Source organism: Toxotes jaculatrix, chromosome 7 (genome assembly GCF_017976425.1).
Source record: "Toxotes jaculatrix isolate fToxJac2 chromosome 7, fToxJac2.pri, whole genome shotgun sequence".
Classification (NCBI taxonomy): Eukaryota; Metazoa; Chordata; class Actinopteri; family Toxotidae; genus Toxotes; species Toxotes jaculatrix.
Genome location: NC_054400.1, coordinates 19,888,725 through 19,914,934, shown reverse-complemented (window position 1 = coordinate 19,914,934; position 26,210 = coordinate 19,888,725). Strand labels below are relative to the sequence as shown.

Sequence of the window (26,210 nt, the reverse complement as noted above, 5' to 3'; positions counted from 1 at the left end):
GGAATGCTTTTCCCTAAAACTAAAATAATTACTACTTCTAATACTAATAATTTAACACTGGGGGTCTTTAGTCTCTTTATGAAGAAAATTAAATAATACAAATGTTAAATGGCCAAGTTATTACAGAATGACAATACAATGATGTCACAAAGCTACTATAATAGCACTGTATCGCTATAAAGATACAATCTATGGGGTCTACTGTTTCATGTACATAAGGAACAATAATAAAATGATGAGTGGGACAATAATGTCTCTCTCTTATCAATTAGATGTATTTGAATATGAACAAAAATATTCTGTGGTCACATGGACAGAGGAGACGGAAGGAAAAAAACGGCACAGGCGAACTGTGGAGTACTCAAACTATAGCACAGAGTTTATTGGGACTTGAAGGACACAGTGGGTTTGGCTTTCACATGCACTCAGCACTTTGCTGTACATCACAATAAAGAAGGAAACTCCCTCATTCATCAGCTCCCTCCTCTCTGCATCCTTCACTCCTCCTTCCCTTCACTTCCAACATACTGTGTGAGTCTGTGTGTATTCGTGTCGACACGTTCCTCAGTGAAACAAACAGAGCATGACAGTCAGATAATAAACAAAGTGCTGATGTCTGTGTGGGCATTGTCTGGGAGATCATGCTAACAAGGAGGCACTTCAGTCTGATTCAGATTTTTTTTCCCATATCAAGTACGCAGAAAACAAACAAACAAACAAAAAAAAGCTAACCAGCTTGCATGAGTTTATAAGAACGATTAAAATTACTGCACGGACCAGCTCTCACTACCTCAAATAGGAGAAATACCACATTCTTAAAACAAGCAGAAGAGACTAAACTCTTCCTCCCTTTTAACTGGCTGTGCTGCTGCGAGAAGGCCACTTGGCGTCTGGCGTCTTCCTCTCCTCTTCTTCTCTGACACGAATGAACTGGATCGAGTAAATAAAATTCAGATCAAGGACAGACCTTTCACGCAGCTGTTGATACCCTGTGTCTTCGAATATGAGTGAACACAAAAACAAGAGGAAGACCCTTTAGATTTGTGAGGCATTTTGAAGAGCATGTTAGGAGAAAGTGTAAAGGGGCAAAATATATAAAAACCTGTACATGTGACAACAATGGCTATGCAGCAGTATATTTCAAATGGAAAAAAGGCATAAGGAGAGAAAGAACACTTTAGTTTCAAATGTAGAAAACAACCAGCGAGTGAGAATATCAATACAATAATGTGCCTTAATGATCAGAGGTAAAAACATTTTCATTTGGTGACAGAACAGCATGACATTATTTGAAAATTGTGCAAATTGTAAGTCAGGCTGAGTGCATGTGTTCCTCTCCACTCCATGGGGACTGTGCAGAAAATTGAGCAAGAAAAACAAAACAAAAAAAGAAAAAGAAAGAAAGAAAAAAGAAAACAAAAGAGGAGATTTATGTTTCTGTACAGCATATTAATTCGTTTTTTCAAACTCCACATCATGTCAAATATAAAGTGACACTGTAAACCAAGGGAGACGTCTCTGTGTATACGATGCTAACATCAGTGGAATGAGGTATGCAGAAGCAAAAGGGATACAGCTGTCCATACTTACACTTGTCCATGCAATGAAAACACAACACGATTCTCACTATTCTGTGTGTGCGTGTGTGTGTGTGTGTCTACTCGATTGTGTATGTATGTACTGTATGTGTGCTTTAAGCAGTATGATATGTCTGCAGGCTCATATTTAGAGAAAGTGTACAAAAAAAGGATCACACATTCTGATCCTCCTGTGGTTCTAAACGACAGCTAAAAACCTTCAAAAACTAATAAATCAACATGACATAACGGTATCACAAAACTAAACTGTAATCTTTGGCCTGAGTGTACGCAAGGCAATGTACATTATGTGTTGAGGTTGCTGAGGTGATGTGTTCTGAATGTTTAAGGAGTGATCTGAGGTATGGGAGGTGGAAATACAGAGAAAGAATAAGTTAGAGAGTGTGAGTTGTACAGGTGGTGACGCTCGGAGGGGTGTAAATCAACGGAGAGATACTGGTACAAGATACAGGCCAGAAAGTAAAAGGACTGAAAATGAGTGAAAAAGAAGTTCAGTTTCTGGAAAAACAAAAATTCACTAAGACCCCATCTTCTATTCCCTGTGGTGGTCTTTATTATACAGTGGATCCCCTGAATGAGAAAGAATTAGCTTGTTTTCTATCTTTTTCTGTTTTCGTCAACTTCAGTGGCTCTGTTCTATAGTCCAACAATCCTGAGGGTGAGTTAGGTTTGTCCGAATATTCCCAAACGTCTCTGCAACATTGACCATCCCCATCTACAAATGGCCAGGGTCTCAGGGCCTGGTCACCCACCCCCACCCCATGGGCTGACCATTTAGGCTTTTAGACAGGCTTTCTCCGGCTGCTGCTCAAGCCTCAGCTGTGGACCAATCAGCAGCGGGGAAGCCCCTCGGAGCTCCTTCCCTTTGTGTGTGTGTGGCTCCCACACTGTCACTGTGCCACTAGGGGGCAGAGTTGGACATGGAGTCCACAGAGTTTACGCTGGAAGACTGCACACGGCTGTGGGAGATGGACACCTCTGGGTGCTGCAGCACAGAAAGAAAAAGAGAAAGAGAGAGAGATTTGCGTGGGTTCATTTGTATGAGTATGTGTGTGTGTGGGTTCTTGATATGCATTTGTGTGTTCACTTACATGTCTCCTGAAGATCCTGTCCAGCAGGCTGCGTCTGGGCGGCTCTGGCGGCTGATTCCAGTCCAGATCTGGAGGTCTTGTCCCTTGTGGCCCAAACACATTCAAATCTCTGAAACATTCAGTTTCTATCATCTGAGAGAGAAGAGAAAAGAGGAGAGGAGAGGAGAAAGGGAAGGAGAGGAAATGAGGGGAGAGGAGAAGAGAATATTTGGTGCACTTTGGTAAGAGAGTTCTTCCAACAGTTATACAAACTCCACCGAGCATTTAAACATGTCGTATTAAGCACACACACTTACCTCATTCTGCCATGGGATGGAAACGCTGCCTGTAGCAAATTTGGAGTAGAAGTCATTGTCAGTTTGGTCCAAATTTACTCCCTTGACTGTGGAGAACTGCTCAATGTCCAAAACATCCTTACAGTACACTGCCCGAGGCTGGGAGAGGGCAAGGGCCACGAAAAAAGACAGGGTTTGGAGGAAAAACAGGAGAAAAGTTTATCTTAATAGATTAATTCATTATCATGGAATTTTCCTTCCTGTTGTGGCTATTTTGGATTATTTTGGTTAGCGTGAGGATTAAAAGAAAAGGTCCTTACTGAAAGTTTCACACTAGACTGAAATGTGCAGTGTGTACAGGAATATGAACCACTCACATCAGGCACAAAGGGAGGCTCCACTATTCCAGCCTCCAGCCTCTTGAAGTTGATGTTTTTGAAGAACGAGTGGGCCTTGACTCCCGCTGCTCTGTCTGCCTGGCAACCCAGCCTCTGCTTAGGGTCTTTGGTCAGCAGCTGAGCAAGTAGAAGCAAAGATGAATCATTAAATTATTATATCATTTGTCCATTCTCTCCGTACAAACATCTTTCCGTCAAGCCTCACCATTCTACAGATGGCCTTAGTGTCCTCTGTAAACTTGTCGTTGTACTCCTCCTCTTCCTCCTGCACCCTCCTCTCCACCTCCTCCCGTTTCACTCGCTCTTTACGGGCACGGAAGGGCGATCGTCCGGCGGTCATCTCATAAATGAGGCAGCCCAGCCCCCACCAATCAGGACTCATGCCGTACTTTTCATTGTTTATCACCTCCGGAGCTAGAGAGAAAGGGAAGCAGGTTGTTTTGGTTAAGAACTTGTAATTACTCAGGTAATTTTACTCATGGAAATGTTGATTGCTATGTTTCTTACCCATGTAACCCACAGTCCCCACCCTGCCTCTGATGAGTTCTCCTTCAGGCACTTTGATGGCCAGCCCCAGGTCAGAAATACGGATGTGTCCTGCAGCATAAACAGCAATGAGCATGTTATCACGAGCGGGATATATTTAATTTATTCAAAGTTCAGCAGTTCATGAAGCGTTACTGTATTTGAAATTATACATCAGCAGCAAAATAAAAACTCTATTCCATGCCATCACCAGAAATCTAAGCTTTCATAACTCACCATTGTCATCTAATAGGATATTCTCCGGTTTCAGATCCCTACAAATAACACAGCATGTGAGTGTGTTAAAAAAGAAAAAAAACAAAACACACACACACACAACGTTCAGCAGTGTGTCAAAGAACAAAAGTACCAATTCCCACACAAATATAATTCAAGAAAACATTAAAACTCAAAAAAAAAAAAATCACTACCTGTAGACAATACATTCCCTGTGCAGATGCTCGAGTCCACAGCAGATCTGAGCAGCGTAAAACTGGACCCTGTCTTTCTCAAAGCCCGGCGTGCCCATGTTGTAGATGTGAAACTTCAGGTCTCCACCATTCATGATGGTCAGCACCAGACACAGAGCGTCTTTGGTCTCGTATGCATATGCTAAGCTCACCTAAGAGACGAGAAGAACACGCTAAATGGTATAAAAGTGCAAAACCAAGGATCTGACAAGCATGCAGAAGAGACTGCGAGATAACATCAAGCGTATTGTGCGGCAAATGCTCTTCTCTTATGTTTTACTCACAACAAATCTACTGTTGACTTTCTCTAAAATCTGCTTCTCGTTGAGCGCCATGGACTCTCCTTTCCTCTTCTTTATCCTCTTCTTCTCGAGCTTCTTGCAGGCATACATCTTCCCCGTTGCTCTAACCTGGCAGGCACACACCTGAGAAGAAAAATAAATTCTCAAATATTACTGTTACTCAAATCATCATCATCATCAACATTTATCACTATTGCCATAAACTGGATCTCTTACCTCTCCGAATCCCCCCTTCCCCAGCACTCTGTACTGCCTAAACGTGTCTTTAGTGATTGGTTGCCTGACAGAACACAGACACAGCAAAATCCATTAATAGACGCTCATTTAGTATTGATTAGGACAGAGATATTATCTGAGAAACTCAATACCATCCTGAGTCTGTTTCCTGTACAGAGGGTGGGGCCTCCTGGACGCAATTTCACTGTCCAGACACTGATGCAATCAAGGCTCCTCCAAAAGCCGTGTTGAGTTATCGGTGCTTTGCAAGCTTTATAATTTTGGAAAGGTCTTAATTCTTTTTATGATTTTAGGGGCCTCTGGTTGTTTCAAACTGCCATTTAGGTTGTTTTTAAGATAAAATATTTTTTGATGATTGGATTAGAATTATTATTCTTGATTCTGTGATCACGTTTCTGTTTAATTTAGATTTTATGTGATCTGTCTTTTAGGAAAAATAGCTCAAAACAACTTTGTGCCTTCAACATTTGAATATGCTGAATACAGGGAAATGAGTGCCAAATTAAACAAACAAACAAAAAAGAAAGTTCCAACCAACCTCTCCAACATCTTCCACTGCAGGAATCGGTCAAAGTACATGGAGTTCTGGTAGTCAGCGAACGGAGCTCCACTCAGGTAGTCGTGAACGGCCCTGCTCAGGAAAACAAACAACAGGCTCAGACAAAACAACTAAGACTATGATGCAATCTCAGATTCAGTTTGCAGTATCTGTGCTGTGCTGTTACATGCATGAGGTAAAAAAAAAAGAGAGATATGGCGGAGGGGAGAAGAGGTGAGAGTCCAGCCAACAGGTGAGAGGGAATAGAGACGGTAACAACTCACTTGCGGCAGTTGCTGAAGATCTCCTTACATGGGCTGAGCTCGAGGTTCTCTCTGCACTGGTCTGCAAAAACCTCTGCTATGTCTACATGCTGAGGTGACTACATCAACACATGTAAACACACAAAGTGACATATGCGCACACATACACAAATACATTACTTTTTATTACACACACTAATCAAACTAAGGAGAAACATACACAACATCTCACTAAGCACAGAACAGTATCAGCACATTATGTACATTTGCTTTGTGCAAAGACTACATTGCAATTTTTGTACATTTAATGTCTGCATTGAATTACTACACCCTCGTAAGTACCCTTGTGAGTGTTAGGGAGGCTTTCGTTTAGCTGTAACTCAACATTATGGTCTGCTGTCCACAAGTTTTTTAACATTAATCACTGTAAAAGGTTACTAAACACACTTTTACAACAGAATGTGAAAAAAGGAGGTTCAGAAGTTGATAAATGTATCAGATAAAGCAACGTACTTGTTTTGAGAGAAAAGTCTCGATGATCTCGTCCCCTCTGCTTTTTCTTTTTTCATCAGGCGTCACCTCATAGTCTTCCTAAATAACAAAATAACTCTGTCATTAACAAAGTAGTTATTTGTTTGTGGGTGCCACTTTCCAATATATGACCTTTGATAAAGGTTTTATAGGTTGTAACTAATGGGATTATTAATTAATAAATCATTTCTAATGCTTTACAGATCAGATGAAAGACACTGATAAAACCAGTTTCTGGGGTGGTGTTTATCCACCATGGCACTTTTTAGCTCTTTAATTTTTCAGGAAACAATGTTTGACCTCTGAACGTCTGAGAGAGCTGCAGAGTGCATCTGGACCAAAATTTATTCTTTAACAATTTTCTAACACTTGTTTCTTTTAGGAAACTTTAAAAAGCATTTGCACGTATAACTGACATGACAAATGAATAACATTTGTAACTGCAAAATTAATCACTTGATCACAAAGTTAGCTTAATTAATCTTCACCAGTGATTTCTTTTTGACAGCATGGCAATCTAAAAGTTTGTTTCATAGTTTATAATTGATCTACAAAGCATTAGTAAAGGTGTTGTTAAACATCATTAGATCCATCGGTGCCTTATTAGGAAGTGTTTTGTGTCATACACAAACAAGTGCCAAGCCCAGACCTACACCAAATATACCTTTGCAGTGGTACAATAGGATTCATTACAAAAAACAAAACTTCTTAAATAACATGAAATAAACCAAAGACTTGTCTCCTTTACTGGTTCTACAAATAAAATCTGCCACAGAAAGTCCCAAAATCAGAAGGGCATTACTGTCAACCCTCGATATGACTAAAGAAAGGAAATTAATTTAATGGAATAAAAAAAAAAATGTAACTCATGCAACCAGAAGATGTCAGCTAAGATGGACGTGTAATAAAAAGTATATCTTCTTAAATTATACCTCTCTCTGCTTTCCAACTGTGAAAAAAAAATTAACTAAAAAGCCAAACTTCCATTAAATTCATCTTCTGCATTTATTCAGCAAAAAATACAGAATTTGTTGTTTAATTTGTATGACAGGGTAGCTGCTGTTTACTGGTGACGAGGCCTCTTCGCAGACACACACCTCTCAGTCTCTGTATCTCTGTGTGTCGTTGTCAATCTCACATAAACATATGCTGCTCTTGGCTCCGTGTCTGAACATACGTAGCCGTTGACAGAAACAGGTTTGGCCGTTACGCGCTGGACATATTGGACATCTTGCAGAGGCTACAACATGAAAAGCGCTCTGACGCATTTCATAGCCAGCACTTTTAACTTCTCAAAAGAGGGAGGGGGGGGGGGGCAGGCAATATGGCGCCCATGCCGCACGCTGGCCCAACTCTGTCTATCAGTGGCTTTTTTCCAACATGCTCCTGCGTTGCCTGGCAACCACACAGTAAACACGGCGGGATTCCTTGAGGTCCTGGAGTGTCACAGTGTGTCACACCAGTGTCACCAGCTTTCCACTACAAAACACACACACACAAACACACACACACACTCATGCATATATACAGCGCATACACACATAAGCCCGGAGCTTAAGGAAAAACAGGCTTTAAAAAGCCACAGCGTCACTGACACCTTAGAACAAAGCCAAAAGAAGTCCAGTAACGCATACATACTGTATATACAAATGTAAGTAAGAGTATGACTGAAAGACAGAGGGGGAGAGAGGGGAAAAGAGTGAATCATGATTGCTGCCAAGTGTTGATTAACTCAGGCTTTGTTATCAGAGGCTCCAGAGAAATTACACACGCACATAGACACATACATGCACACACACAGAGTAAATGAGCTGTATGACTCCCACCCTTTGCTGGTGGGGGGGTCAGCCAAAGGGAAAAGAAGACGCCCCTTTAGCCTTTTAGAAGCAGAGGGGATCCAACGCACAAAAGCACACATAAAATTGAACAGACACACACCTTCTCATGATGTAAGAGGAAACACTGAAACCCCTGAGAGAATTCATTCCTCTGCTGCACACACCGAAACGCTCACACACACACACACACACACACACAAACACTCCCTGTTCCTAGTGAACAGTCATGTTCATGCTTTCTGGAAAGTGTGGTGAGCAGATTACATAATAAAACAGTTTCTAGTAAACCTCATAACTGCACAGGACTAGCATGTTATTTAATCACTTGAAATACAAGCACCTGCCTGGTTGTAATCGCCCTCAGGCCTGGTTTATTGTCAGGAGAGTGGTGAGTATAATGCTCAGCACTGAGCGCGGCCTTAGAGTTTGTCACATGGGCTGCAGAATTAGCTCCAACATGTGTTTGGGGTGAGCGCGTGTAAGTGGTTTCCCCTATGCGGTGGGTGGTGGTCATTTTTAGGGCTGGTGGGCTGAAGGGGGCAGAGAAAAGGGGAGGGATGGGTGTGTGTGTGTGTGTGCGTTTGGGGGAGGGTGGGGTGGTTCAGGGGGATTGGGATTGGGTGGGTGTTGGGATTGGAAAGGGGTAGTGTGGGAAACAATGGTGTCCTTTCTGCCCTGTCACATGCCCACAAAGATATTCTGGGCATAGATAAAGACTTAAATGTGTCATGTGGGAGGTATTCTGTCTAGACGCACAGAGAGAGAGAGAGAGAGAGAGATTGGAGGGCAGAAGGGGGAGCTGGGGCAACAAGCTGGGTGGAGGGGGGATCTGGGTGGTTGAATAATCACTACTCAGTTTAATTGTCTCCTCCGGCTGCATCAGTCAAAGCCAGCATACTTTCAGGGTAGGTTGTAATCAAAGTGAATGCACTGAAGTGAAGTGAATGAAAAAGTGGATGGGTGTGTTTTTTTCTAGACCTGAATTCTTCCTGGTAAGAGTGCTGCCCCCCCCCAACGCTACTCTTAATGTGGTCACAACTGGGAACAATGGAGGAACTGACCATTCGCATTAGATTTTTATCAGATGTAGGTAGCTAGTGTAAGTTAGTGCTAAAGCTGTGTGATCTGGCTGAAAACTCTCACACTGATTTTCTAATGTTTCCAGGTGATTCATTCACAAGTGAGAGGCCTGTGACAGGGTCGTAAATATGCACATGGTCACTACATGCATTTATATAATGCAGAAAATGAGTTAGATTTATGCTTTGGTGTTTGTTTACTTCACTTTTACAAGATAAAAGTGGTGCATACATCGCTTTGTTTGAGGCTAAGGATTACTGTTGATTTTGCCAAATGTAACAGTAACTCATTAGATAGTGTTGCTTTGGCAAATGTAGCACCTGTCTAAAGCAACTTTTGCTACAGTGGAAGTCTAAACTTCCTCAAATCAAATAAAGAGCAAGACACAGCCACCATCATTAAGCTACACTGTTATAATATACTACCATTTTGGTAGCCAGAGGGTTGATGCTCCTTGGGTAGGGTGGATGTTATTTCTCTAGAAGCAATAGTTAGCAAATGACTTGATCCATTCCTTACACTTTGCTCTTGTATTTTTACTTTTGGTAAGGTTAAAAAAGACACCACACTCCTTGAGATAACAAGTATATTTGTTATTAGAGTCTCATGCACACAGTTCAGCAAATGGAGAAATCCAAAGTTTAACGCTCCTGCTGTTCTTTGTTACTAAGCTATGAGGTGGGGGTTAGTGAACGGTCAATTAAGAGTTAAATGCTTTGTTCACAGACACTTTGATTGTGATTATTAAAGGGAAAAGGAGAGTTGATTGTTGACGTTCCCAACGTTTTCCTGGGGATATTCCAGGATTCGTAATGGCAAACTTCTGGTAAAAAGACGCCCACTCAGTCGGTGTGTACGTGTTTGTGTTTGTGTGTGTGTGTGTGTGTGTGTGTGTGTGTGTGTGTGTGTGTGTGTGTGTGTACCATTGCGTCCAGTAGCTGGATGCATCGTTGCAGTTTAGATCTGGTCTCACAGTAAAGACGGAAGAGAAGCCGTCCAATGGGCTGTTTCTCACAGAGGCTGACATAGTCCCTCTCTGCAAAAAAAAAAAAAAAGGGTACACTTCAAGCCAAAGACAAACGTACACACTTCAATCAGGTGAGCACACACAAACACATACCAGTGCTGTTTCCCAGCTCAGTGCACTGGCTTATGTGGGGGAAGCGAAGGATCTCCTTCCATTTTTTGCTCCTCCCTTTCCGCTTTCCTCCTCCACCTGTAGACAGAGAAAACAAGAGATGAAAATGTTATAAGAAGAGAACGTCGTTAAGTTGTCAAAGTTTATTTTCACTAGTGAGGAGCAAATGAAACCCTAATGGCTAAATGGACTGCGGGGGGTGGGCTCTCCCCTGAATGAAATCATAGTCTCAGTGTGTATATATAATTCATAGATTACGTCTCACTTCCTCTGCAAATCTCCCCTCTCTCTACTGACTTTCTTCCTCACTCAGTAGCCTTTCTGAAAGTGCAACAGTGTGTGTTTAATATGCGTGTGTGAGTGTGTGTGTGTTTGTCTCCACACAGACAGAAAGCCTATTCTGACCGGCTCAGTTCCCATCAGAATCCGGGACTTTGCCAGACTGGATTCCACTGCTCTGAATAATCATGCATCAGCTTCCTGCAGCAGCGTAACACCATCAAGAACAAAAATCACTCGCATCCACATCATCTCCTTATATCTCTGAAGGAATCTTACTGTGCAGTCAGCAATTAATCCACTTTATCCTGCCTTAAACTTGCCTTTCACATTTGACTACCTCCACATTTCCCTTCTATACCATGTTAAAATCCCCTCTGCCTTTTCCTCTCTTGTGCTGTCCCCCGGATGAGATTAAACACAATTTTAAGCACTTATTTCACTGTTTTCCATCCAGTCCAGCTTGCCGTGCCCTATGCCATGTTCACCTCAGATTTATTTTTTTCTTAATATGCGAAGACGGCTCTAACGAACTAGCAGGGATTTCCTTTAACCGCTCTGTTCAGTGGAAATTGGCTGTTGCAGCTCGGCTGATGTGAGAGGCAACATTGAGACCATGAGAGCAGGAGAAGCAATGACAAGCAGACATCTTTAAGTAATAACCCAGGAATGCAAGAGGCACTGCGTCATGCTTGGGGCCTCTGAGTGAAAGCTTTCGCAGTTTCTCCATCAATCCTCCTGAATTACTGCCTCATCCTTCCCCACGCTGCTATTTGAAATTTATCTCAAAATTATTGTTAAATTCAAGAAGGTTAAATTACTCTCAACAATGTGAAAATTAAAAACTCAAATGGGCATGTTTTGGTGTCATATTAGACGTCATACAGGCCTCCTTTATTACTCATTGTGAGATCAACAACTAGTGTAAGTGAAGCTACTGCATCACAGGCCTTGTCCTCATGAATGAACTTTGGTGTGGTTCTTTCAGACGTAAGTTTTGTTCTTCTTTTTCTGTTTCCATCTGGCATCTGTTTCCACCAAGGAAAAAAAAACATATACACACACTTTTGTATTGTTGCATTATTTCTTTGTTTTTTTGCCAAAATATTTTCATAGACAGATGCAAAACATGACACACACATTTTTTATACTGTAAAAACAAATGAAAAAGATGAATTCCTGCATATTATCAGCACTGATTTTAGATACTATGTTTTGGTCACTGACCTTCCTCGTGTCAAATTCACCACTCACAATTCATCATTCTACAAAAGGCGGCAACGATCAATCCAAAGTGGAGCCAAATTGACCTGAGACAACTGACGCCAGTTTATTAGATATTAGATATACCACTCCAAGTTCATGGTATTTTTTGTAACAGTGGGTCTTTGAATCACACAATGGTAATCAAAAGCAGACTACCTCTCTAGACCATAAATGTAGTCACCTGAAATGGCAGATTTTAATCAGCTAGTTAACTGACGCCATCTTTGTGAGTTGGACGAAAATTCTCAAGCTGAATTTGTTTCCAGATGACTCGAATTAAAACGAGAACCGTAAAAAGAGCCTGAGATATGCACCAGATGGCTACATACTGTACAGGACACCAGGCCAAAAGCTACTCCCAGGCAAAAAGTCGGCATCCTCACCAGTGATCCATGTAGAGCACATATAAATCTAGAAAATGTCCTCTACAAGGGGCAACACTGTTGTATTGTTAGGTATAGTACAGCATTATAAATAAAAACAGAATTCCATTTTTTATTTTGTTCTAACATAAACTCGTTTGGATGCTGCCTAAAGAAAAACACACTTGAACAAGCAGCACAGGTTAGATTTTTTTGCTTTACTGTTGCCATTTCAAACTTTCACTTTCACAAGAGACAAATGAGTACCAACCAATGAGCTTGGCAAACCTAACGGCCTCTCAGGTAACGAATTTGGCAGGAGTCGAAACTTCCCTAAATCCAATAAAGAAAGGACAAAGCTGCCAACATTAGCATATACTCTGAGAGTGCATCATCCAAGGCCTGCTCGGCTCACATACAGTGGATGTGCCAGCCCTGAACAAAGCTTTTTCTAATATAACCTGAGTTATATGAGTTATATTGTAGTTAATACAGCCAATTGTGTGCTGTTTGGCTTTGGAGGTAATGCTCGCTTACTAATGTAGGTAATAGGCTAGTTATGCTAACCATTGCAGCTTATATTATAGCAGACAAACACACTTCTTAATCCATTCTCCAGCCTTATTATAGGCTTTTTTTTTTTTTTTAGATAAAGGACCCTTCGTCACCACAGCTCACACTCACAGAATGGTAGTCATATCACCACGGACAAACGTCACGCATGAATGTATTAATAACTCAAGTCAAAATATCCACAGGAGAATCATTAACTCCCTGCACCTGCTCCTCATCAACATTACTGTAGACCAAACAAGCTATAAACGGGCACACTTCCTTATTTTAGCACCAGTTGTTCTCTGAAAACAGTTAATATGTAAAGTTATGCTCCACAACAAAAACTGTGCTGCGTTGCTGTGTGGTCCAACATTTTAATCTCTTTTAATAAAAACATGATGTCTGCCAAAAAGCACAACAGTACAGTGAGCAGAGAAGGTCATTCCCCACAGGGGGCCACTGTGCTAAAAATGAATGCACTTGTGCTACTGTAAGGCGTTTGCGGATGAAAGGGTCGACCTAATGGCGTAGATTTCCTGTGAAGGGTCAACGCCATGTCAAATAATTGTACCAAACATCAGCACTCCACCCAGGCATTCAACTTCTACACAATACTGAGACAACCTCAAATAATGTAGTTCCTCCTTTTTCTTTCTGTGTCCTGTTTGCTTTCCTTTTCTTTTCTCTAAACCTATTTATTTTTCATTTTCTCCCCACTCCTCATCTTCCCCTTCCTGCTTTTTAGAACCCGTGTCTCCTGCCATCACCTTCAGCTCTTTCTCCGATTCCTGTAATCCAGTGTCTTTTTTTCTTTTCAGACTTTGCAGAGGATTTTCTGTTTTGATCGTCTCTACATCATCGTGACTAAGTTGCTGCCAGCCAATGACTGACCTCATTCGCTGCTTCAGGCCCGTCATCCCCCCTTTGTTTAAGGGTTGAATAAGGTCACAGGTTTACAGCTTTATGGGCATATAAACATAACATTGCTGCAGATCAGTGGTTCCCTTCCACTGAAGCGATCTATTTATGGCCCCTTGTAACAAAAATGATCCAGTAATTCAGTTAAAAGAACAAGCAAATATTAGCACAAACTAGAGCGAAAAAAAAATTGTGTTGCATAAACATCTTTCTTTCTGTTTTCTTATCCTGTTATTCATCCCTTTATTCATCCCCATCCCTTCCGGAGGTCTTGACCCCCAGGCTGGGAACTGCTGCTACAGATGATCAGATGTTGTGCACAGTAAGTGAAGACGGTGTTCTGTTACAGGACCTCATTTTGCACAATATAGCATATTTATCATGGCTAATAAAACCTTAAATGTCATTCTGTGCTGTGAGTGAAAAAAATAGAGTTAGGGTGTGGGAAAGTTAGTGGAGATGAAAACATCCAGACTGCTCGCCAGTACTCCTGTCAGCATATTTAATTTATCCAGCTGTAACAAACTACTTCAGGCCTTATTCCAGGAAGGAATCTGAGTAACAGCAGAGGCCTGCTGCGAGCACAGACCGGAACATCCATACACAACAACACTCAACAAATATTAACAAATTTTATGCAAATTGTATGCATAAATTAATCTCCACATAACAGAATCATCCATTTGAGTGTAACAGTTAATTTCCTGTATGGTCCCAGTGTCTTTTGACATCTCTGATGTCTGTGGCCTGCAAAACAATACAAGACTGAATCAGTCCAAGGGAGTTCAGGTTCTGCGTTGCATTGTTGGTGGCCGTCAGCTGTTGTATATCTGCTCACTGAAGGGGAAATATTTTAGTGGGATGTGGCAAAGTAAGTCTGGGGGGAAGTTTACAAAACGACTGTAAATATCAACATAAAAGGAAGCACTGAGATTTTCAAATCATGGTATGAAGAAGCAGGGGGGAAAAAAAAGACCTCCACTTACACGTGTTTTGTTTTATGTCCAGATCAGTAACTCTGGGTTGTTGTTTAGCAAAACTGGGCTATTTAAAGTATGAATATGCTCGTAAATATCGTCCATAAACCCTCTTGTCCTCACTCCCCCATCTATTCCTCTCTCTATTAAACAGTTCTCGCTTTCTCATGGTCTGTCACTTACACACGAGTAGAAATATGCACAGCACCGTGGGTATGCTGCACACAGGAACTTGTCAGCCTAATTTGTTCCATGCGGGCAGTGTGGTCGTCGCCCTTTATTTATGTTTCTGCTTTGCAGCTCTGACATCATGAAGGCATGTCAAGTGAAGCAAAAATAAGGTCAGAGAGGGAATGACATCCGTCTGGCGCGACACCAGGGGGTTACCGGCATCCCAAACATCTGTGTGTGTTTGTGTGCACACAGTGTTTCCTCTGTGACCTCTCTCTAGTAATGTCCTCATGCTCAATTTAACCAACCCGGGCAGTCCTGCAGGCCCCATCCATCCACACATTCAAAAACTGCCCTGCTTAGCTGTGAGGTTATATTCATAAAGTGTTGACACACAAAAGAATCAAAGCCATTTTGTAGCTCTCTCTCTCACTCACACACACACAGACACCACACACAGACACAGACACAGACACAGACACAGACACAGACACACACACACACACACACACACACACACACACACACACACACACACACAGTCTCTGATAAGCATCAAACACCTCCACTTGTCACTCCAGGTGCAGCCAGATGTGCAATGGACAGCCAGCCCAAACCACATCCTGAAACTCACGCTGTGCATCTGTCATATACGTAACGACATCTGCAACAGAATGTGATGTAAGAGCATCAGCAGAAAGCAGCGCTGAGAACGTGTGGTATTCTCTACACCTACACAGTGCAAAAAGTGAGAAAGATTTTGGTAGATTTCTTTGACTCCCTGCGCTCATCTCCTCCCTGCACTGACCTAAAATTTCATCCTTGTTCACAAACAAGCGATTATGTCTTCCTGATTATCCAACTCTCACTCATTCTCACATCACCTCCTTTGTCTGATCTGTAAAATGTCGGCCTCGCGGTTGAGTCATACCGTGGTGGTCAGCGAGGTACCAACACAGTGAAGCCAACCAGCACCAGACTATGATACAAACGCCTTTGTTCTCTCCAAGTCTCCTTCCTCCTTCTCTCCCACAACGTCCAGCTGTTCAATACTTTTATTTTATTTGCATGAGATCCGCAGATAAAGGCTGGTTTTCTTATGTATGCAAAGCATGAGTGGTAAATAGACAACAAGCTGACTATCACGCAAATTAGAGAAGTTTGCATTGGCGTCTTTCTGAAACATCCTCTTCCTGCTTACTATACAGGTTTGACTTATCACAGAAACATCTAGATGACATCGTGCTAGATATCTATCTCTTGCAGAAAGAAGACAGTAGAGGAACTGCTTAGAAATAAATCATATTTCCCAATTGTGCTTTTTGTGGGTTGTGCAGCAAGTTGTATGCAAATTTTGCTATATACACAGCATAAGCAGAGATGTGGCAAATAGAGATGGAGGATGAGTGAACTAAATGCCTATCTATCACATTTTACCAGATTACACAGAACAAGTTAATGCAATCCACACAACAGCACTGCAAGCAATCACAAAGTTCACTTTTTTGTTAACGCTTACCAAACTCTATGGTAAATTCTGAGGCCTTATTTACTCGTGTCACTGTCCTCCATTTTTATTTCTACATGTGAAAAACTTGTTATTGAAAGAAGGACATGTTAGACTTAGCCCTCAGGTTTAGTTTAACAGTGTGTTTATGTGTGTGGTCTGTGTGCCACAGGAAGCCAGGGGAAACGCTGCCCAGACCTGAGCAGAAGGGGAGGACTATAGCAGGAAGACACTCTTTGTTGCCCTGTTCCACCATGATGTCATGTCGGTCCCTCTGTCCAACGGCCTTATTACCATCCTGAACGAGGCTCTCTGTCCACGTATTCCTCATTATCGCAATAATAGCGGGATGATTTTGCCGTAACATCTGCTAACATGCTCAAAGCAAACATCTGTGACGTACACCTTTTATCTGGCAACACTCGACTATTCTTCTGGCTGCTGTGGGGGTCATATGTTAAAACACTTAATGAGGGGTCATAAACTCAAAATCAGTCATAGACAATAAAAGGGAGATCTTATCAGACGTACTGATGCCAGCATACAGCTGTGTATGGCGTTGACAATAACACCTGAATCTAACTTGACCTTAACAATGTAGCTGTATTTAGCATGAAAGCTAAGTGTGTTTAAGACTGATTCTGACATTTTTTCAGTGTCTAGCATGTTGCCCACTCTTACACTGGCTACAAAGCTTCAAGAAAAAAAATATACAAGTATGACTACTTCCATGTCTTTATGTCCTTGTAACCATTACTGCTATAAATAGCAACCAGCTCAAGGGCAGGAGCAATGTGTTAATACAAACTGAGGTGGTCGAACCAGTCCATGACCTCAGAGTTGGTGAGCTGTGACAGTTGTTGCTGGAGTGACTGTGGCTGCGAGTGTGTATGTTCATAAGCAAATGTGAAGGAAAGCTTTTTCGAAGGTGTGAAAACTTGCATGCAAGGGCAGAAACCTCACAAAAGAAGCAGAAGGCAGAGTACATTTCCTGTCAGGGAAGAGTCAGGTGCCACAAGTTTCCTGTTCTATAAATATCTAAAATATGGAATGTCGGGGGGGGGCGGGGGGGGGGGGGGGGGGGGCATTCAATAGACTGAAATTATATAACAGTCCAGGCTGTCTGATCAAAGCGCCGCTCACAGCGCAAGGCACGCTGGGTAATGCATGGTGTTTGCTCATCCATAAAGATCCGGGAGGACAGAGCATAGTCCACATGAAGCTAGCCATAATAGGATGCTCCTATGCTCTAACGTGGTGTTAGTGTGTTTGTTCACCTCCATAAATGTTTTGATAGGACGAACATTATTGCAATGTAATCTTAAAACTCTATGAGGGATGATTTTATTCGTTGGCGCTCGGACTGAAACTCTGCAGTTACATCACATGAGAGCAAACATGGAGGAAGGTGCTTCCAATGAAAACACGACTTATCAAACTTATGGAACACATCGTGCACGTGAACAGATATTATCGAACGTGGGCTTGTGCGCGCGCTCACACACACAAACAGCACAAAAGCCCATCCCGGAAACAGGGTTAAAGTGATTACACTGCCCTTCTCAAGCCATCTTTATCCTCTCATGCTTGTTCTCCATTTCCTTTTTGTCCTCAAACACACACACACACAAGCACACACTCTCTTCATGAAGATGTTTGCTCCATTTCTTGCTCCTATGTTGACATTCCATGTTCTTTTGTCCCTGTTATAACAACATCGCTCTAAAAAAGGTACTGGAGACTGTTGTGGCCTTAACTGTGCTGAACTGCTGAGAGAAGGCTGCTGTTTCAGCTTTTACCAAGTTTATCTGGTTTTTATTTGCCTTTTTCTCCCTGTTGTTGAAACCCAGAGGAACACTTAAGGAACAGCAGTATGAGATTTATAATGTTTTTACAATTTCAGACTCCATAATCTGCTCTATTTTTGTCTCAGAATGCAATGTGAAGAATCCCCAGGCCATAGACTCCCATAAATAACATGTGGGACTAAGGTTACACACACATATGACTATTTCCTTCTCCTAAAAATATAAACAAAGTGAGAGGATGCCTCAGATCTTATCCACCTGGCGTCAGCAGCTTAACTTTAAAGACATTACACGGCCTTATGTAATTGCAATCTGTGTAATGTCTCACCTTGCTGTGTGTGCATCAGCGTGTTTGCATAGATGTGTACGAAATGACAAAGTGCATAGTCTAGCATTCATCATCCTCTCATACAGCAGGAGACATCAGGGAGGAAGCCACAAAATTTACAGTATTGATTATTCCCCAATTAATGCACATCAAATATTCATTGGCTGTTCCATTTAATAGATAAAGCAGCAGTGCAGACCACAGGAAGCACATCAAGACACAATAAAGTGCTGCATAAGTAATCACCTGTTTGTCTGACATGGGGAAAAAAAGATATCATCAGTTTGGCTGCTCAGTGCATTCCTGGACTACTTCAGTGACGAGCTGTTACAATTCACATTTTCTGCATCCACTTTCCCTCAGCTCGCCTTCTCTACTTCTACTTTAGATAATTAACTCCTATATTTCCCAGAATTCCACTCGTCAACCCCCAGAGAACAGGCGTGAACTTGTTGCATCCAGCTGGGTTACGTATACTGTATGTGTGGGTAGAGGCAGCAATAACAATAGAGATAGTAAGAGCCAGAGAGCTGAATTTTTCCACTCAAGAAAAAATGAGTCACACTCCTACTCAAAACACAGCGAGCCTTGTGGCGTATTGTCGATGGAGAAATGGGTATCTCTGCTTCTTCTTTGCTTTACATCTCCATGTATAACAGCTGGTAGAAGATGGGGAGCCAAGAACAGGGCCCTTGCTTTTTAACTCTGAGGTATTTGCATTAAAATCTCCAACTTTAACTGTTGGTGTAGAAAACTTTATTTCAGTTTCAAGTAACTGTGCAGAAAATATCTCAACATGGGGGGGGGGGGGGGGGGGGGGGGCAAGTAGCCTAATGTGTATAACCACATTTATATGTATATATGTGTGTGTGTACGTGTGTATACATAGCATGCTGAAGTTTAACAGTTGACCATCTTAGTTTCGCCTGTTAGTATGCTAGCATTTGCTTATGAAGTTGAATAAAATACTGATCTGATAATGACACTTGATGAAAGTTCAAGGGATCACTAAAAGTGTTAGTTCATCATGTGGGAAACTTCATGTCACATTTCACAGGAAACTACAAATATCTACCCCCGGGTGGCTCTACAGGACAGCCACAGTCAGAGAGCTTCATTCTACGGGGACCATGAACATCTGTACCATATTTCAAGCACAGTCCATCTCGTAGTTGAAACACTTCAGTCTGGACCAAAGTGGTGGATGCCGCAATTTTATTTTTGGGTCAATGACTTAATGCTAACAGTATTTCCGGTAACCCTGATTGCCAGTAAACACAGTGTCTTGGTTGGGGGGGGGGGGGTCTAATGTTATAGGCTGAGTGCTTCTCAGGCATGCAAGCAGGTGGTAAAAGCATTTTAAAAAACAAAAAAACACACATCTATCGCTTTATTAATCAACCTCTGAGAGAAGTGATAAATGTGAGATGTATAAGAACGAGTCACGAACATCCCTGCAGCTACTTAGAATATGCTTTCATGACTACTGTTCTTTTCTTATCCCTTGCTTCTCAGAAGACTCCAGTGAGGAAACGACAGGCCGGTTTCCCTCTTGTGTATTTTACTCTCCCCTCCATTAAGGCTCACTACCCAATAAAAGTCAACGGCATTATGTCATGGCTCCGTCCTTTCAGAGGGGTCCTGAGAGAGGAGCACTCCAGGCAAGAGTTTTTTGTTTTTTTTTGTTTGTGTGGGAGTGGGAGAAAAAGTTTTTCTGTGACAACAGAGTCAAAGTGTCTACTGTATATAATTCATACTGATCTTACTATTATCTGACAGGAGGAAGATCAGACAGAACAACAAAAACCTGGACTGTGTGTTAGATAGTTGCAGAGTCGAACAGGTTACCCTGCACATTTTGCTGAAATTCTGTTAGTTGTAACGACAACAGTTTCCCTGGCTTGCCACAACTTGCTGTGGCATCACAGGAGGAAGCGACACCACCAACCCCCACCCCCTCTGCGGCAGGAGCTCGGAGACACTGTGCACGCTCAGATCCCACACAAATCGCTTATCCAGGCAAATACCTCAGGTTTGTTATCTTCTGTTATCTTGCCTTGTAATGTTTGTACTAATCAAAATATCCTCTTGAAAGAGCAATGGGGCAAGAGAAAAAGATGATAGGACTGTTTTTTAACACAACATGAGCCAATCAGGGCATGTTGCAGTCTGAATCTGGGACTTTAAGAATCCTATTGCACTTTAGAGGATGCCAAATGACTGGACACCACCATATTTAGGTCCTGATTGTGTTAGGTTTTCCCTTTGGATTCTCCCATTTATCTTTTTGGACACAATGCAGACTTTCATTTACAAAAAGTCATATAATTCTGGACTAACGCTGGATATCTATAAGGTATTAACTTAATAAGCCAATAAAACGACAACAATTTGAGACATAGTGATGCTAGGCCTGTAACAAGCCATTATGTTCATTATCACTTCATCTGCTGATTATTTTCCCAATCGTTTAGTCAAGGTGACATCTTTAAATGTCTCGTTTCTAAACCTGGAAGAGATTCTGTTTACAATGATTGAAAACAGAGAAAAATCAGCATATTTGCAAGCTTTAAAAGCAACATTGGGACATTTTTACAATTAATACTAAGCTGCAACTTATCATTGCAGCTTAAATATATACTGTAATTCTGATCTAAAGCATACATTTGTAGACTTTCCCACAAGTTCCTCAATTCATTAAAGAGATTCCTCTTTAGGCCGATAACAGTTTTGCACAATCATTTTTTTAAGAAGTCTGGTTCTCGGTTTAATACTTAGTATTTAAATCTTTTGTCTGAGGGTGAAAAAAAGGCAAAACAAACGGAGAGAACAGCTGCTATGTTCCCATCATGTCTCACCTTAGTTACCTGGAAATAAACCAATCTGAGTAAATACTCAGGCCATTTTACCTTGGAGGTATCTGTGTTTCCACCAATTTTTATGTAGTGGTTCTACTGCATGAAGCTCTTCCCTGCACTAAATTTGAAGTGATTTTTTTTAACTTGCTTTTGACTTATGTAACTACAACATCTAACAGGACAGTCCAAATGAGAAAGCCAGCAGGCAGCAGAGTGGAATTCAGTCTAGTAGCCCAAACTGAATACCCGAGCTCTGTTACCGCAATTCAAGAACGGCATCTGGATGCAGCGATGCAGTTTTTCCCCTTACTCTCATTCACTTCAACAGCCGGTGACGTTCGCTCGCCTAGGCCTGGAATCTACGACTGCTGCCAGCAGGAGTTGTGAATGGGGAGGCAGGCAGCGGCACACACACACACACACACACAAACACACACACACACAATAAGCTCAGGGTCTACTGCACTGATGCTGCTCTCGTCACAGAGGCCAAGTTCAGGTTACATTCAAACAAAGGAATTCACCCTTCCACGCCCCCCTCTCCTGCTAATGCACACATAAATCTACAGTATAATATATTATCAGCTAACATTAAAAGCCAAAAAAGCCACACCAAGCCAATAACTTAGGAGAACTTCTTCTTGATCTACTGTGACCCACCCCCCATCCCCGTGTCCTCACCTAACAAAGATCACACACAGACAGCAGAACTTTTCAGATCCACAGCACATCCATCAGCACTCCCTGCCGCTCTGACATGGTTAACAGTACTGTGGCTGTCAGATGATACTCGGATGATCACGCTGGAGATCCGGGTGTTTCATTTCACCGCATACTCATCATCCATAAAGTATCTTCCACAGAGACCGGAGAGCAGCTCCACAGGAAGATGGAGCTCGGATGGTAGTGGCCCACTCAGTTTGTTATGTAACGATCAATTTGATTAAATAGCTTATGGGCTGTATCTGACTGATAGTGTATAAAACCATTTGGCTTTATGTAAGATAGCGGTCACTTCATGAGATGATTCAGTTTGGTCGGAGCTGCCTCTATTTTTTCGATGGAAATCTAAATTTGTTATATTTTCCACTCTGTGATTATAATGAAAGAGCATACTGATCATACATCCTGTTCGATCCAAAAGTTTTAATCAAGTTCCAGCCGGTTTTAACCTCCCCTGTCTAAGTTTTCATAATCAATGACTAGTGTTCACAGGACCTTGGGACTAAAACCCAGACCAGTAGTGTCAGATCAGTCATTGCTGACACACAAGAGCCAAAGAGCAATACGAGGTTGGCTCAGTGCCGGTTCTGCTGCTCCTGGCTTAGGGGGTATCAATAGCTTTTTATTTCTACGCTTCGCCGCCACTCACACACTGTTTTACTGATTTTGGGAGGTGTGAGGACGCTGGCATAAACAAGGTAAAGATTGCAGTGTAAACTGGGCCTTCCTGTCGTGCGTCCCTGGGAGCGTTTGGACAGAGAATACATGTTTCTCGGTTCAGCCGTGGCTCAGGACGCACTCACATATACAAACAGGAATAAACACTCTTTATTTGCTCCATTCACATTCTCTCACTGTTGCTGGTATGTGACCTAAAATGAGCCTCTGTTTATACTGTACTCTGCCGTTGATGTGAGCGAGAGGCAGAGGAGTTACCAACAGCACTGGGGGATCTGCACAGCCTTTGGCACTGGAAGATAAAACCTCTAATGGTTCAGATGGTTAAAGGACATGACCAATAACACCTGCGACATATTTCAATGTGCACGGTGCAACAAATCTTAACACAACTGTTGAATCAGTCTCACGTGGCTGCATTTGTTGGGCCATTGATCAAGCTGCTGAGAAATTTGTGCTTTAGCTATTAACTCAAAGAACCATCTCATCCCTTAATGTGAAATTGTGAAAGGCCTTTTTCTCTCCCACACACAGTCGGGACAGGGACTGGATGAGCACCAATGGAGCAGCTGGGACAAGCAAGATCTGTCATGGGTCATTAACTGCTCTTATTAATTCATGAAGCTTAATTCACCCGACCCAGTCGGGCTCTGCTCCCATGAAACAAACATCCAGTCTGACGCGCAAGCGAATGCATCCTTCCTAAGGGCTTTGACAGCATGTCAGCATCCTGTTTCGATTTATTATTCCATTAATTCCCATGAAACTCTCTCAGCCTTCTCTGCAGACTCCGTATGTCATTGTGAGATAAATGGAAGGAGCTGCCAGAGGCGCACAGACTTATCCTGCGTCACCCTGCAACTCCAGAGAGACTGTTGCCACATGAAACCACGTGCTGCATGCAACGAAACTTATGCACTTCTGAGCACGTTTGACACACCACAAACTGAGTCACGAATAATTTAGTACTGCCCGTAAAAATTATGAAATTTATTCAGAAGAGATTTAACTACGCAGCACAGAGTTCTAAGGAAGTGTAATGATGGAGATTTTTTTTTAAACAAGCTGATTCCCAAAACAGGTTTGGTACCTCCAGGAGACCTTAAGGACGTACAAGTGGAGTCCTAGTACATCCAGCAAAAACTTAATGCCATTTTAGTTCAAATCACTGGGCATGACCTCAGTCAAAGAAGGAAAAAAATATGACTACTACAGTTATCTGGCAAAAATATTTCCTTATATGGCATCCTGGGAACACATCTAATGATTTTGCAGCCCAGTTTATTAAAATACAAGACACCTCTGCTTGTTACAGTTATGATTTTTTTTTAAATACATCACCAAACTGCTGACAAAAAAAGAGTGAAATATAAGTGCCCGTGTATCCTGCAGTGACTGATTCCCATTCATGAGGAACAATCATGGAGTCAAGACTGCATGATGTTTACCTGCTGGCCTTCCTCTCCTGCCCTCTGCACGACCCTGCTCTCCTAGAAAAGAGCTATTAATGACACTATATGCCTTCGCATTTCAGACCATATAGTCAAACTGCAGGATCTGGCCTCAGACATTTGCCCGCGTATACACTGATAACCAGAGTCTTTCTCTGCGCAGGCCCCATACATAGATTTCGACACCAATCACGTCATCAGATCACCGCTCAAATGCCAGCCAGCCAACACTCATTTATTCCCTCTCTGGAAAGGAGTTATTCCCTGCTTCAGTTCAGTGTGTGCCTCAGCATGTATAATATTGCGAAAGAGCGCATTCATTTGCACAGACAGCGAAAGCGGATGTGGGAGGCAGACCCCCCCTCCCCTCCCCATATGTGGGAAAACGCATATGAGCTGTCAAAAACAGTGAGAATAAAATCATTTCATGAGACTGATCTCAGGTTAAAACTGATCACAAGACGAACGGGTTTCAATGTAAAGTGTTGATGTTGTCTGTAATATTGCATAAGACTTTTTTTCTGTTGCATCTGTAGGATTTACCTGCTGTAGTGAGGCGTACAGTCCGCAGACTCCCTAGTGCCGTCATCACTACGATTATTCTCACCTTTTCTGCATATTAAGCGCAAAATGTGAAACAGCCAGGGCCTGTTAACTATTTGCATTTGCCTCCTTTATGTGTCAACTTACCCTCTCTCGCTTTTAGCAGTACAGTGTTGGCTACTATGTTCTCCAGCTCCATCAAAAGAAAAAAAAAATCCTAAATGCAGAGGTTTTCGGTACACAAGCGTCTGCAGCGAAAACAGCGTCCTTCGGCTCTTATGCTGTGTTTGTTTTTTTCTTCACTCCTCGTCGGTATCCGAGCAAATTTCACTCATATCAAAGTCGTAACGGATAAAACAGGATGTCATAAATTTGCTTGCAATGTAAGCTGGGCATGGTTCTTGTTGTGGGCTGGAAGTGCGGCGCTGCATGTCTACTCCAATTCCCCCATAACCATTCCATGCGTAATTTGGGTGCGGAATCTCTCCGATGCAGAAAATAATTAAGTTGGAGGCACCGATGTATGCAAACCGGGTTCGTTTCAGAGGATTCTTTACAGCGGTACACCAGGATACTACCAGCTTTACATTACAACAGCAGGGGTTGGCTGAGTGCACCAGAGAGGACATCAGTGGTGCGTAATCAAAATGGGCTGGGCCTCTCTGTCACAGCTGCGTCAAGTCAGACACAGAAACAGCTCCACCAGAAGTCAGGCCAATTTGGCAGCAAAATAAAACAACCAGTACCCACTACTTATTCGTTTTTCTCACTCTACCTCGTCCTACATTATAGTCAGAGCAGAAACGTTGAAGGATGAAAACAAGCTCAGATATTAAAATTCACTCTTCCTGTGTCTTGTCACTGAAGCTGTTACAGCTTGTCATATGGGCAAAGCAGTCATGGTTCTCCTACACAGGTGTATCCACGGGTGTGAGCCGTTGTAACACCTGTGGGGGAGCACTCTGTAGATATGCATGTGCAGAAACACTTGTTTCAAAGCCACGTACATGCACATTCTTTCTTTCTCTTGGTAGAAACTCCACTTTGTCTCTATTGCAGTAACACAAATGAGGGTAAAATTGTCAGCTTGTATACTGTAGTAGTTGATATCGAGTGGGCGGAAAAGGTAAAGTCGCCCTCTGGTGGTTGAATTTCTGCATGATGAATTCATGTACATAACAGAACTGTCAGGTGAATAACGTTATGGATCCAAAGCATCAAGCAGCAATGCGTCTTGGCAAACTCTGACTGTCTTCGTGTAGTCTCAGATAAACCAGTACAAGATATTCTGTGGTTTTTAACTGTATAGCACTGTATTCATGACTTTATGAGCATTTGTAAACGGTCCAAAGACTGATGACATTTATACCCTATACTGACAGACACGTTTGAGATAGACTGTGGTTTACTGCTCCTCTTAGGTTTAACACCCCGCACCCCCCATGACCTCAGATTTCCTCTCACCTCCACAATGATCTGAAACTCAACTGCAAGCTGATCTG

General features: G+C 42.2%; 1 protein-coding gene across 2 annotated transcripts; it reads right to left on the bottom strand.

Annotated features, from left to right (window-relative positions):
• Nucleotides 1-359: 359 nt before the first annotated feature.
• grk5l (G protein-coupled receptor kinase 5 like) lies at nucleotides 360-25,304 on the bottom strand. Of its 2 annotated transcripts, none has more exons than XM_041041982.1 (16): nucleotides 24,856-25,304; nucleotides 10,267-10,362; nucleotides 10,070-10,182; nucleotides 6,211-6,288; nucleotides 5,719-5,816; nucleotides 5,435-5,527; nucleotides 4,876-4,939; nucleotides 4,642-4,782; nucleotides 4,319-4,509; nucleotides 4,125-4,162; nucleotides 3,870-3,959; nucleotides 3,568-3,776; nucleotides 3,342-3,479; nucleotides 2,986-3,123; nucleotides 2,690-2,821; nucleotides 360-2,583 (listed from the first exon to the last, which is right to left on the bottom strand). In XM_041041982.1, exons 1-16 carry the CDS (start codon nucleotides 24,905-24,907, stop codon nucleotides 2,500-2,502), a joined length of 1,755 nt encoding a protein of 584 aa, XP_040897916.1. In that variant the 5' UTR covers nucleotides 24,908-25,304; the 3' UTR covers nucleotides 360-2,499. The 2 variants fall into 2 exon arrangements, with proteins under 2 accessions (XP_040897916.1, XP_040897917.1); XM_041041983.1 differs by lacking the exon at nucleotides 24,856-25,304 and adding an exon at nucleotides 24,709-24,768.
• Nucleotides 25,305-26,210: the final 906 nt, after the last annotated feature.